The following is a 15,099-nucleotide window of genomic DNA, read 5'->3' as shown; positions in this document are numbered from 1 at the left end:
TCTTAAGTATATATATATCAATCCAGAGAGGAAGACAAATTTTATAGAATTTTATTCAAATTGACATGAATAGAATTATGGATTTCGTAATTCACATCTTTTCACCTTAATATAAAACAGTAGGGGGGATGGAAAGTTTTTATTTACTTTGAAATTATGTACCATAATAAGAATAATTAGAAAAATATATTATGTTTATTGACAATATTACTAAAAACAATAGTAATATTTTTAAATAAAAATATTGTTAGATCTATAAGCATATTAATTCTTTTTTAAAGATGTAACGAAATAAATATTGATTTATGAATGTAATAAGGTTGACAACATAATTAAGATGAACGTAGAGACTTTTTGGTAACAAATACATAGTTAATTGCTTGATGCACTTTCTTTATCATTACAGGAATCGTTGTATAAGACTATTACTGTTAAGGACGTTTCTAACATACATAGATTTACAGTTAAACTTCGCTTTAAAAAATATTGCTGTAAGAAAAGTAAACTTTTTCACCTCCCCAACCGTAATATGTGTAGTATAAAAGTTGAAAGGGGGGAATGAATCTAATCTAAACCCATCAAAATGTAAATTACTCTATCAAACACCTGATATATTGAAAATACCATGTCTACGAAAATTAGATAATAATCTATCATTTTTTTAATATTTCACCTCTTCTAGCCTTTATCCTTAATATGTACTCTTTAAAAAAAAAGAGAAATATAAAATTAGACTTCGGAGACCCCCATGAAAAGAACAAGGATAACAACATTTATAAAAGCAAAGCACAAAAAATCAAACAGATAAACAGTCGTGACATATGCATTTATTTAATATTCAACAATGGTAATATGTCTTAATTATACCTAACTGTTATAGGAATCATCATGATATGTTCGAAATTAATAAAGCATGACTAAATTTACTATAAAAGCTATCGATTACATACGTAGGGTCTTAACGATAATAATTTTAGAAAATCTGAATAATTAAGTATACAATATTTGTAAGAAAGCGGCAAATAAGTGTTTGATACAAATAATAAGTGAATCCTTTTGCATTATGATTATTATTCTGATCTATATTCCATATGCCTTATTTTATGTATATAAGATGTATCATATACTATACAGCTTATTAAATAGAGTATATCATATGTAAACATCACTCACAAACACACACAAATGTAATACATCCAAAGGCCTGGAACTCTTTTGCTAATATCTTAGGAAAATATGGAAAATAATTAGACAAATAGATGGGCGGCCGGACAGGGAGGAAGGAAGGGTTGGTAAGTGGAAACTTGCAGGCATTAAGGTACATGACAATGGTCTTTTAAGTTTGTGATTTTATTATTGGCAATATTTTCTTAGGGAAAAAACTTCAATCTTATTAAGATGAAATCCCAAGACACTGTATACTTTTATAAACTTTCAATTATTTCTTAAAATCTAAGTATAACCTTAGAAAACCAAGAGATTTTATAAAAAGAGTGGGGTAGAGTAAGTGGACTGCAAATTTGAGTTGTCTATATTATACGTTTATCCATGGAAATAAGCTAAGCTAAGGCAGATATACTTGATACTAAGTAAACATACTTGTCCTCATATAATATAGAAAAATATAGAATATATACTAGCATAGCTTGTTCACAAAAAAATATATATTATAAGTCAATTAATTAGGCATAACAATTTACTTCAGAAAATGATTGCAATATGTTCAATATGCTGGGATAATAATGAATAATGAGATTATAATCATTTCAGATTTTTTTAACAACTTTTAAAAACACAGTCAAATATTTTTTCTGTCTCATACAAAGTGTAATTTATGATTTTATATTCACAGTAATATTTTCCATAATTTTCTACCAAATATATCAATGAAGAAAAAGGGTTAATTTCGTTTATTTTATTGGGGGTACATTCTTTATATTCCATTATCCTATCCCTTACCATGCATGGTACTTAGTACCATGTACATAGTATTATGTATGTTTTTTTTTTATTTTCTTATACTAAGAACGAGCCACTCAAAGATCAGAGTTAAATGAGCATGACAGGCCCACCATAAGAAGGCGTATTCAAAAATAAGAGATGATTGTATGTCTGTCTGTTTGGCTGATTATGTTCTCCTTTTCAGAGAATCTGTGTATAGTTTTTTAGAGGAAGAATAGGCTAACTCTCCTGGTAAATATTAACTAGAGAGTCCTGAGGGTTATTATAACAGACTGCTAAGACAAAGAAAATCTGCTTCGATTTTTTTTTTCTATCTTTAATACAAATTTTTATCAAGAAAAAAGCATATAAAAGTGTAAAAACCAATAATTTTCATTCATTAAAAATATGTTTGCTAATGAAAAATGACTTGAATATCAACTAAATAGCAATCAGTCTTTTCATTATTGATTTATTTTTTGCTTTCTATAAAAATTTTTTTTTAAAAAGTATAGTTAATAGTTATAGCTTTTAGACACATTATAGACTAAATAAGATTCGGCAAAAAGTGTTTGATAACTTGTAGTATAAACTCGCTATGGCAAGTAAATAAAATTCCAGAAAACCAGTTATTGATTGATCGAAATTTAATTATTCTAAATATACTATTGTAAAAATTATACTAAATTCATTAATAAAGCATTAAATGATATTTTTGTTTTCACTAATTAGACACTCAAATATCATTAAGTAAAAAATATCATATGCTTTGCTTTTCTTTTCTTTTATATATTTTTGATACCGGATAGGTTTTAAGTTAGTTTAATTAGTATTATATGATAAGTTACATTAATTTGTTACAATCAATAAATACACGATCACATTATTATGAATCATAATACTATTTACTGACAAGCAGACAATACACTAATTTTAGAGTAGAACAACATACTTCTACGAAGTTGAATTTAGTTTATTATTTCAAAGCTATTTTTAAAGCAGAGAGCACATTTTTATGGCATTTATTTGTAAGATAACTAGATTATTTTTAGCTCCATTTTTTAAAAGCAAACCTTCTTTACAAGTCACTTGTTATTTTTTCAGTCTGTTAAACTAATATTACCGAAAAATATATTTATCTAATATCTTATTTTCTCAAAGTTTAATCCACTCTTTTATCTCTATTTACATTAAATTCTTTGATTGAACTGGGCCCAATCGTTCTTGTTAGCATCCAGTGTGTTATGCATTACAAGTAAAGTTCAGCTAGAAAATTTTCTTGTTTTCTTTGAAAGGTTATCTCATTTGCCTCATGTATTTTAAGAAACAAACATTGTAAACAACCTTACAAATTTTCGAGCCAAGTTTCAATTAAAAATTTTCTATATAAAAGGTAGGTTAGGATTCATTGAATTTAATTACTTAAGTGAAAGTATTAGAACCGGCTTAATTTTCCAAAAAATGTTCAAGTTTTGAATTCGAAGTCAATATTCAATTCTATTTCTTTATGGAATAAAATTTAATTTTGTGAAAAGTTTTTAATGCAGTAAAAAAGTTAAGTTTGCAGTATATTTTAAAGACAAAAGTACAACAGTGAAATAGGTCATCAATATTATGCAATACTACTTCAAAACTTTATTGATTTTATATTTTTCTATTTTAGTTAGAATTTATTACATTTTAAGCTAGGACGAAGACAAAGTTTATTTCCTTGACATAAAGAAAAACAAGATAGAATGTAATCCATGACAACTTTAGTTTGATGTCATATAATCAACATAAATCATTGTAATTGAATTTCGTCGACAGATTCAAGAATGCTTTTGAACAAAAGGTTTTTTTGCTAGTCAAGAATATTTTTTTTTTCTAAATCAAATGTAATATAAATGTTGATCAATAAATATGCAGAAATAATACAAATATCGGAGATACGGACAGTGTCATGCGTGACGTCATAAACTAAGGGCTTCCATTCACACTCATCCTTCCTTTTTAGATGATGTTTATGACGCCACACGTGATACTTTCCGTATCTCCGCAAAATCTCATAAAAAGGATTAACAAAAATAATAAATATGTGTTTTTGTTTCAGTGTTTCGACATGAAATAGTGACTGTAGTTGGAGAGAAGACCGCGCTACCTTGTGACATGGCGGAAAATCTACCTAACGAAAGGAAATTTTATTTCATCATTTTAAATGAAACTAAATCACAAAAGTAAAAAAAACAGAGTCTACCATTCTGTTATGTAAAGTAGTTAGGGTTTTTGTCTTAAGCTTAGATCTCAATTACTACTGAACTGATTGAGTTCTCCCTTGAAGAAAGCTTCACCTAAGTTCTGTGATTGTTTTAGGCCATTCTATTTTCAGATTAAAGTCTTTGGTTAGTTTTTATGCTATTTTTCTAGCCCCTATCTGGCTCTTTGGAGACAGAGTCCCTGGAGGCTAAAATCAAAAAGTATAATGTAAAAGGATGTGCGAAGGCGGTAAGCCTCGTTTCCTTATACTTTTACATAATTTATACTAACAAATAAAACAACTGACAAACTAGACTTTTAGAAATTCCTCTTTAAAAGAAAAATTTTTAGAGTTAACTGGTGATGTTGATGTTTATAATTAAAATTTTCTGTGAATTTATTTTAAAGAAAAATGTTGGAAAGTTGCGAAGAAAAAATCTGTGAAAAAAGTTTAACCTCGTAAACTATGAGAGTCAAGAAAAAGAGAATTACAAATAATTTGGTAAATTTATAAGCTGGCTTGGCATCTATCTAAAACTGGAGGGTTTACAGATACATCCTTGGGTATTGTGTGTCTTCTTGGGGGGGGGGGGGGGGGGGGGTGTTGCGAAAGAAAGAAAGATGCCGTCGCAAATTAATTTAATTTATTTTGATGATTTGAACAACAAACCGCACCCGCAACAGCAAGTCGGGATACAAATTTTCTTCGTGGTGTAGTTCGCCATTTTATTTTAAATGCTACTTCAAAGTCTAAACTACAAAATAAGAAAGAACACTGAAATCGAGTCTTGAATTTTTTTATAATTGAAATATCTGGTATTAATTTAATGTATTTTTCTTGTAAGCTTTAGAAAATTTCTTTAGATACTTTCGTTTTGTTAAACTTTATTTTCCATGAATATTTCCTTATGATGGTCTGTAAATGACATATTTCTATGTAATTAGAATATTTTAACTTTAACTTATGGTATTCAACACAAAGTTAAGTTAACTCCTTGCATCACTTCTAAGATTTGATTTGTCATTTGCACAGATATGAAATGCTTTACTATTTGAATATAAACAAAAATTATATAAAATTAGGTTCAGTCCAAACTTTGCACATCTTTGACGTTTGTGCTTAAAAGCATAAAAATAATCGTTTATCTTATTTTTCACCCAATCTTAGACTTTTAAAGAATGAAAATTAAATCAGTGAAAGGGAGGCACCCTATGTAAGTTAGCTTCAAACTAAGCCAAGAAAGATGGCTTAGAAGTACAAACGATCTACAATTTTCAGAGATTTTTTCTTAAACCCCCCATAAAAAGCATTATTTCTCTCTTTAATTACAATTAAAATGACAGTTTTAAAGATTGGTAAGTTATTTTTTTTGTATGAATTTTTATGTTTAAATTATAAAAGTATACTCTTATAATCCATATTACACTTTAAAATAATTAATAATGTCAAACTAGTTTGTATAACCTTTGATTCATTATTATATTTTGAATTCACTCTAACCTTCATTTCAACTAGGTTTATGTAATATTTTTTTAATGGATGAATTAATTCTAAAGAATATATGTATAGACATAAGTTAATTCAATAATCATAATATGTAAATTTTTATTAGCGCAAATAGGATATGTCCTCACGCTCTTCCGTCGCAGTAAGGCAAAATGAATTGGTTTTTATACAGCTACTAATCAACGTACAGCTTAAACGCAACAGACTTGTAAGAATAATGAACTTCAATGGAAAAGGTTAAAGGTAATAATTGCCTGATTTTCATAACAATAACTAACTGCACCATGACTTGGAGAAGATGTACATATTAATAAGATAATTTCAATCCTTTTATGAAAGTAACAGGATGTGTGTTTGTCTGTACCGAAGGATCTCGATAACCGCTGAACCAATCGGGTTCTCCTTAACAGGGTAGCTTCTCATAGGTCCCGGGAAGGTTTTTTGGGAAGGATACCAACCTCCCAAGAGAAAACTCCCCTAGAAATAACCCCCCCCCCCCTCTAAAAAATCAAAAAATCTTAATCAACAAAATAAATTTTGGGTTTCAATTTTCCCCTAGAGGCCTCTAGTGACGCAGCCGCTAGTATTTTTGTCTGAAGCAAAACATCTTGCAAAATCCTGGTCAGAATTTGATGTACATTTCATGGAAGCTTCATAAATATCTTGAGATGGTTTTAGGCGATTTGTCCTGACCTATTTTGGCCTCCCGTAGAGGCTAGGGAATTAGTATATCATATAATGGCTTTACAATGCAAATGTCATCTCATTCTATAAAGTAAAAAGTTTCTTTCAATTTTAAACTTTGTCTGTGGTTTCAATGAGTAACAAGCTTGTAGGAGTAGCAACTCTATAATGATTAAATAAAGGTTTATTAAGGGAAATCATTTTAAGTTTAATTTAAATTATTAGCCATTTTTCATAATATTTGTCATCTATCTATGAGTGAAGAAAAGTTATTATATTTTAATAATAAAAAGTTCTAAACTAATTAACTTTTGTTGAAGGTTGAGAATAAGTTCTGTTAAAGTCTGCTTAACTAAGTAAGGGTCATGCAATCTTATTATAATGTATCATAAACTATACAGGCAGAATTATAATTTATTTCAAGACAGCTAATTTAAGGCATTTGTAAAGTTTGTATCTAAATTTGAAATTAATTTCATTCATTTATTTTTATTGTTTTTCTATTAAATAATGCATATGACCATGAATTTTAGTTCTTATTTCTAAAGAAATAATTCAAAACCATATATTTATTTATTTATATAAAACCACCAATACATCTAAACAAAACTAGTTAGCTCACATTTTTGCTTTCATTGACACATTGCTTGTAGAGTAGCATTTAAAGATATCTTAATTCATTTTGAAAGATTTAAGTTGGGAAAGGGATTACTCAATAGTTGATTTTAAACTTAAATCCCTACTTGACATTTTAACTTTTAAGCTGCCCAGGAAGTAAATATGGTGTTCATGTGAAACAGTTAATAAATAGCATAAAAAAGTGTTTAAATTGTCATGAAAACATCCTTTCATGTATAGTGTAATGGTTTCTTGTCTGTAGGCTAAGATTTCGATTACTATTAAAGCGATTGATTTCTTCATTTTAGGGAATTTTAACAAAGGTCCTGGGATGGTCATAGGCTTTTTATTTTTAGATTGAAGTCCTTTGGTGGTTTTTGTTCTTCCCTATCCCTTTATAAATATAAAACCTTTAAAAAGTAAGGATGAAGCTGCTAGTTTTACAAGTATTTGTGACGATATTAGTGTTAAGTAAGGAAGAGTAACAAGATAAGTGTGATTATTATAATCTATAAATAATTGAGATTCGGTTTTATTTGACATTAAATGAACACTGATAAATAGTGGACTAGTAATTCAAATTTAGAAAGTATTTTTAACCTGCTAATAACAGATAAATAAACATTAAATCATTTCCCCTACATTAGGGAATAGTCATAAATATAATTGAACAAAAACAACATGAAATATTCAAGGGCTGAGATTCAGCAATATAATTCAGCTAATATTTTTGAAAATCGCAGTATTTTACCATGGTTTAGCTTTATAGTTTGATTTAGTTGCCGGATAAAAAAGGGAAGCGGGTAAGAAATAAAAAAAAGGCTTGAATGATTGATTAAAATCGCCAAAAAATATTGTTTTCACAGCGCATAACATGTTTATTTTACTCTTTCCTATTTAAAATATAGTGTAATACAAAAATATTTAGTAAATGTAATGAATTTCCAGTGTAATTTAAAGCATGGAAATGCTTTACAGCTAAGGTTAAGGTTATACCTAGCAATGATGACAGCATCCTTAAAAGCGAAGCTCAATAAACAAAAGAATCAGACCAACAAATGTAAACAATTATAATGTGGCTTTATTTTTAATTAAAAATAAAATATTGGATGCTATTAAGAAATTGATAATAGTGGCTACTCTTCCTTCGCATAAACAATACAAAAATCAATTTAATAGAACAATTATATCATAATCACATTATGATATAATTGTACAATAGGTAGACAATTTTTAAATGAGCTTTCAGACTTTTAGGAGTTTATATTAGATTTTATACACTTGTAGCATCTTTCCTTTCTGTAACAGGAATCCTCTTCCGAAGTATAAGATTTCTATATACGTCGAATCTAACAAGTCCGAATATACTTTGAACGTACGTACGAATAAACCTTAAATGTAGAAAAGCTTCTCTTATATTAAGTACAATGTTAATTGTAGCTGGTATTTGTCCCACTACAAATAACTGAAGCTGATGGATTGCCTGGGAAATTTGAATTCATGCTAATTAAGGGTCCATTGTCACCTCAACTTCATATTATCATTCACTTTTTTAACTTCTTATTTATCTTCATTTTATTTTCTAAAATTTCTATTGTGTCTGCCTACTGGTATGTCTAAAAATTTCTCGTAAACGGCTGGACCTATCGTTTAACAATTAAAAAGATTTTATATTTGTCTTGGGTAGGTTTTAATCCATTTGTCAGTTGGTTAGGTCACTCCACATTTACTACTATAACACGCTCTTGACCATGTGCTAAAAGCCTTTAACTAGGTATAGCAACACATAATAATTATGTAATGTAAATTTAGTTTAACCTTAAATTTAATTTTATCCTTTAATTGTATAGTTTAATTTTAGGCTCTGAAGGTTAAGATTGTTGTTTTTCTCATACTTTTCCAAAGTTTTCCTTCTTTTGTTTATTTTTAAACCAAATTGATATAACAACAGAGGTGGATTCTTTAAAAAAATTTGCCCCACTAATCGCTTAGTGGGGCAAAATTGTTTTCGTGAAAAATCCACCAAATCACATTAAAAATCTACAAAAATTAAACAAAATCATAGAAGAGTTATTAACATAAGATATTATTTATTTTTTTTGGAGATTTTTTATGTGATTTTGGAGGATTTTTCACGAAAACAATTTTGCCCCACTAAGCGATTAGTAAGGCAAATTTTTTTTAAGAATCCACCTCAGCTTAGTATAGTAAAAAGTGAAAAGTAAACCTGGGTTTTAAGATCAATCTATTCTGTAAACAGAGCAAAAAACATTTTTTTTTAACATACAATTTTATGTACAAATTGTATTTTCTTTTATTAGATGATTCATTAAAATAGAAAATATAATTAAACTATAAGGTATCAACTTATTTAATACAACATCCAGAAGTAACTAAGATTGTTAAAAATACAAACTTCTTACTAAATTACATTTTTTACCACTAGACCAAAAAATAGTAAGATGACTGAGTATCTTCGATACAAATGTTTTTTTAGAAATCGAAAACAAAACTAATTATTTTTCTTGAGTAAATTTCAAAAGTAAACTAAACAAAAGAATTGAACATCTTATTGTTTGAAAAGCAGGAAGAAATATATTATATACTTATATGTGGGAGGTATTAACATTAGGTGATGTGAGTATGTTATGAATACTAATGCCTTGATATTTACACCAACTCTGGCAGTGCAAAAAATGAAGAAATGTTCCTCTTGTATTATTTTACAATGTAGCAAAATAAATGTGAGATGTGATTATTTTAGAGAGTACATAACATAAAACTAAAACTTAATATATGGATAAATAGAATAAAACCTAGCAAAATATTTCTAAGATGTAGTGCTTTTTAGGATTAATTTGCTCATAAAAACCTATGCTGCTTTTACAGTTTGTATGAACACTTGTTTTGTTGATAATGCTGCGTGTTAAGAATCAGGTTGTGCATTATATTTGAAACTAGTTATCCTTATTTATACACAATTTTAGGTTTTCTATATAGCAACATTGACAACTCAGATGGAATTCTCTTTTCTATTTCTTGAGCATCTAAGGTTCCTGGATTAAGGAACTTTCTATAAGGTTGGTTGCAATCAGGGCTCTGGGAAATCAACCTTTTACAAGTTAAAAAATCAGCTGGAAGTCTAAACCTGACCTAAATATGGCAAATCCTTCTTTTCAAAAAGTTTTTCAAAATCGGTTTTAATTTGAAGCTTTGTCACGGCTGATGCGCAGCTGCTGTTGTAATCCACTTTTAGCTGTATTCTCAATACCAGTGAAATAAGCCTTACTTGTCTTAATACAACTGTAATCTAAGCCCTAAGTCCTAAATTAAAATTCTAGCTCATATTACCTAGAAACAACCAGCATGTTTTACCAGGAAAGGCTAAGTAAAAAAAGATTGTGGGGTCAATAATTTTGCAATTCTGATTGTGTATTGCTTCTGTCAAGAAAAATAGAAAAAGAACCAATAAAACCGGTCTATTTTTTATTTACCACATCAAGATTTAAGGAAAAATTATTAATAATTTGGAATTAGGTTTATTTAAGTTACATATTGAATTCTAACTGTTTTCAAAAGTAATTGACAATTTATCAAATAATTTTTAAGAAAATTATCCATTTATGAAAAGTAAAATAATGTTAGATGTTTAATATTTAAGAAATGCACACATTCTGAATAATAATTTATTATCAAACTATTCTTTGTTTCTTTCTAAAAGTATTGTTTAAACTTTCTGACACTTTTCCCCTACTTTTTTTGTATCCTACTGTGTGGCAGCGCTTTTTTAAATGTGGCAAGTCGATAAATTTATGCATTTCCCAGCAGTGTGGTATTTTTCTAGCAAAAAATTGTAATTTATTTATTTGTATGGTCTTTTTTTAATGATCTATTATTGAAAGATTTTTTAATTGTTTTGTAATTTGAAAATACTTATATTTATGTAAAATAATTTTACACAATTTTCCACTCTTTTATTTCCTTTCCCTTTTCAATAGCAATTGTGTTACATTCTAGGATATCAAAAGGCTCAATAATATTGACACGATTCCAAATCTGATTTCAAGTGTGTATTGGTGGGTGTGTGTGTTTGTGTGTGTGTTTAGGGTATGAAAGTGTTGTGTGAAAGGAAAATTTCTAGGTCATTCTTTAACACTTTAGCATTGTATGCAGGAGGACCATAACAAGGCAGAACCTTCTCAATACATACCCCTACCTTGCATCAAATATGCCATTGTGGCCATTTTATATTTTCAACCAGGTATCCAAAGCTATGTAGAGAATTATTGTTGTGAAATGTGTCTCAATTTTAGACCATTGATAATTCAACAATTTTTCAGATTTAAAAACATTTGAATATCTCATTTTTGCTTGGATTTCAGAAAAATTGAAATAATGTTTGGATTTTGACATTGAATTTTATGGAAATTATCTGTCAAATTCCAAGTTTGATAATATTCACCGAGTAAGGAAAGAAAGCGTGTCTTTAAATCTTTGAATATCTAATTTTGATTTTATGCAAAAATAAAGTTTAAATATTTCATAACATGAAAATCTAAAAACTCGGGAAAAGGGAAAAGTATTCAGGTAAACAATTCAAAAGTTGAGGATTTTGCAATTCAATTCAAATTTTTTCATACCTGGATTGGGCATCTTAAGGGTATTGATTTTTGATTGACGCAAGTACTTACAAATCATCGAGTATTTAAGACTTTATTGATTTATTATACATATGTACTGTTGGTGTATTTTTCAAAATGATGAAATGAAATCTGTTACACAGACCAAAGCTGGTGTTATGGTACAAGGGGAAGAACAGGTTGCCTCTGTACAGTCTAGACCTCAGGGATCCAGGACTTGGACAACACTGGAGGGATAATAAAACTCTAGGTGAGTTTTTTTTTAGTTTCTGCTAAATTTGTTTATTTAAACCAATGAAGATGTTTGAATCAATTACTTCCCAATTATAACTAACCAAAGGAAGAATTGGGGTTAAGATTAATTCGTCTTCAATTACATGTTTGAAAAAGTACAGTAAGGTTAGTTTTAGGCTATAACAGCTGAATTAAATTTAAAACCTCAGCCCTCAGAGGCTAGGAAAGAATCTACTAATTAAAATGGTTTTCATTGAACAGAATGTCAAAAAATGAACCAAGTACTCAATACATTATTATTAATATATAACTAAAATTACAATAAGTAAAACTTCTCTAATTAGATCAAATTTAAAATTACATTGTAAGTACAACATACCTCCGTTTAATTGAACTCTATTTATCTCTTTTAAGAAAAAATCCTCTAAAGAAATTTTAGACAATTAGATTTGCGGAGAGAATTAAATATTTGAAATTGATTGTTGATTGTTCACAGTATTGGCCAAAAATACTTTCATAGAGTTTCTACATAAATGCTTTACAAAATTTGTTCAAGCTTAGATTAAACAATATATGCAAAATTTACATTTTGAAAGGTTGTGTCTCAAATTTCAATTATGCTTATGTTTGTAGCTATGTAATTCAATTTTTGGTTCATTATGTTCTTTCTCTCCCTTTTAACATGAATTAACTTTTCCTTGGCTACTTTGTAAGCCTTCCTTAAACCTAGTGTAATTTACGTTTAAAAACATATCAAATACAACTACTTTTAATATCTTGGATGTTTAATTAACTATGTATATCATTTGAAATCTATCAAGTGTATATGGTCTTTTTAAATCCTGAAAATGGCTGAAAGAAAGAACAATTTAAGAAAAGAAATTCTATATTTTTTAAAGTTTGTTTGTTTTAACACTTCTATTTTAAGCAGAATAGCATAGTGCTGAGTCAAAAAGTAAAATTAGCAAACTTTCAAACTTTTTTTTATTTCTGCTCGCTAGGATTGTCTCGCCAGTGTGTATGTGTGTGTGTTGTGTTTGTGTTGCTTTGCTCATTGCATAGACCCCATGTAGGGCTGACATTCACATCTAGACACCTTTCTTTCTGTCTATCTTATTGTCTGTTCAATCAAAAGAATTTTAATTATATCTACATATAATCTTATCAAAAAACATAAACATATAACACTTTTCATCAAATGCCATTTTATTTTCTTATTTCTATGTTCCACTTCTATTTTTCTTTCTTTTGATTTTCACTAATAATCTTTATTAACTTTTCTCTCTTATAAGTATATTTTTCTATTCTTTATTTTTTTTTCATTTATTTTATAGGTATATAAATATGTCTTGTTTATGTAATGGATAATCATTTTTGATCATCTATCATTTCTTTAAGTATTCTACAGGCTGTTCAGTGTTCAGTGTTTATCTATCTAGTTTATTATCCTTATTTCTCCCTTCTGTTGTCTTTTTAAAATGTGAATTGTATTCAGAATGAACTGGCCTAGTGCCAAAACATTCCATTGTAAAGAACTTAGAAATAAATACATTATAACAGGTACTAGTGGCTTCGCTCCTAGCCTCTAGGGGCTTTGCCCCAAGAGGTTATCAAAAAAAAATTAAGGTGAAATTCGTAAAAGGACCAAGGAAATCTCCTGCAAAAAAAAAAAAAAAAAAAAAAAAAATTGGGGGGGGATTTTTTTGTTTTTGGGGGGGTTGGGGTGTCCCACCCCCCAAGAAAATATCTTAAAACTACCACAGGACCAGTAGGTATATTCCCTGAAGAGTAAAGCCCATTCGGTTCAGCGGTTACCGAGATCTTAAGCTTCAGACGGACAGACAGACGGACAGACATCGTTCTACTTTGTATTATAGATAGGTAAATGGAAAATAAGTATAATAAAAGTCGCTAAAAACACGAAAAGATTTTTCAATGAATATTAGGAAGATTTAAAAGTAATGAAGCTTGCACAATACTTCAAATATTAAAAATGAGAAAGGTATACAAATTTTGTAGCAGCTATTTTCCACCTGGCTGCAGTTGATTGTTAAATTGTATGATTTATTTGCAGCTTGTTAAAAAAGGGGCGACTTGGCTGCATGCATGGATTGCTGTAAAATATGGTTATTCTTTTAGAGGCAGAGGCTAATGATTACATCATAAACAATGCGGCTTGCTGTTTGCCGAGCCTATTTTAGAATATTTTTTTAAGAACTCTTATCTATATACATGTCTATTTGTCTTTTGTATTTTTCCCCTAATTTGCCTTAGTATTTGCCTTCCCCTTTTCCCATATGTTGTAATATAAACTATCTATCATATACAATATACATATATATGTTCTGACTGCATAACCTACTCCCCCCCCCCCTCTCTCTCTCTCTATCTCCCTTTCGGTTCTCTTTAACTTCCCCTCTTTCTATTTCCTCCCTTTTTCTCTCTTTTTTTATGTCCTTTAAAATTGTGTATAGTTCTAAGAGTGTATTTTCTCTACAATAATACATAAACCTTAGTAAGTTTTTAAATTTCTTCTGAGTAAAAAATTCGAAATTGTATGAAATATTCTTCTCTTAGCTGTTGTCACCTAACTTTTAATGTTTTTGTGGCTTCAAATATTATATTTTCGGCCTTTTTAGAGTTTTTATTATTCTTAAAGTCATAAGGTTTTATAAAACTTATCTTATTTTGATTTGGTAATATTTTTAAAGCTTAGCATCTCTGAAAGCTTTCTAACTTGTTTTTCTGTTGAACTTTTCTTTTTCTTCCCTAGATGTATAAAAATACTGACCAAAATATCATTTACATGCCTTGTGGGAAATTAATCATGTTTTCAGAGAGCTTTACATATTTGAAAATCTGTCCTACTATTTCAAACAAGGATGATTCTGTCCATAGTTTCATCAAAATACAGATACAATTTTATAAAATATATTTTTTAATAGCGATAATATTTTATAGTTTGTCTCTTACTCTATTTATCCTCCAGTCCGTTTGTTAGAATATTGGTTAAAAAAATTATTTTTTAGGCTGCTATTCAATGTAGTTCCTTTATCCAATGAGCAACTACATACAACTTGAAATTTCTATCGGTTAATTATGCAATAGAGGACAATGTTTTTGTGTATGAGAAATTTTTTTTTCTTTGTTGCTATTTAAGATAAGTGTTTGACATTCCACAGAAAAAGTAAATTAAGGAAGCATAGAGAAGCCTTGCTGTTTAAAAAGCTAACATGAAGT

General features: G+C 28.6%; 1 protein-coding gene across 1 annotated transcript in view; it reads left to right on the top strand.

The window, feature by feature from the left end:
* LOC145313658 (uncharacterized) overlaps window positions 1-15,099 on the top strand; it is a 103,902-nt gene that overhangs the window by 797 nt on the left and 88,006 nt on the right. The window contains exons 2-3 of the mRNA XM_080153164.1: window positions 4,034-4,115; window positions 11,769-11,875. Coding sequence (XP_080009290.1) covers window positions 4,034-4,115; window positions 11,769-11,875 — 189 coding nt within the window. The remainder of the gene's footprint in view (window positions 1-4,033; window positions 4,116-11,768; window positions 11,876-15,099) is intronic.

The sequence above is a fragment of the Acartia tonsa genome, chromosome 3, assembly GCF_053477335.1.
Source record: "Acartia tonsa isolate MP-2025a chromosome 3, ASM5347733v1, whole genome shotgun sequence".
NCBI lineage: Eukaryota > Metazoa > Arthropoda > Copepoda > Calanoida > Acartiidae > Acartia > Acartia tonsa.
Note: the sequence above shows the minus strand (reverse complement) of the source record. Positions and strands in the feature narration are given on the sequence as shown.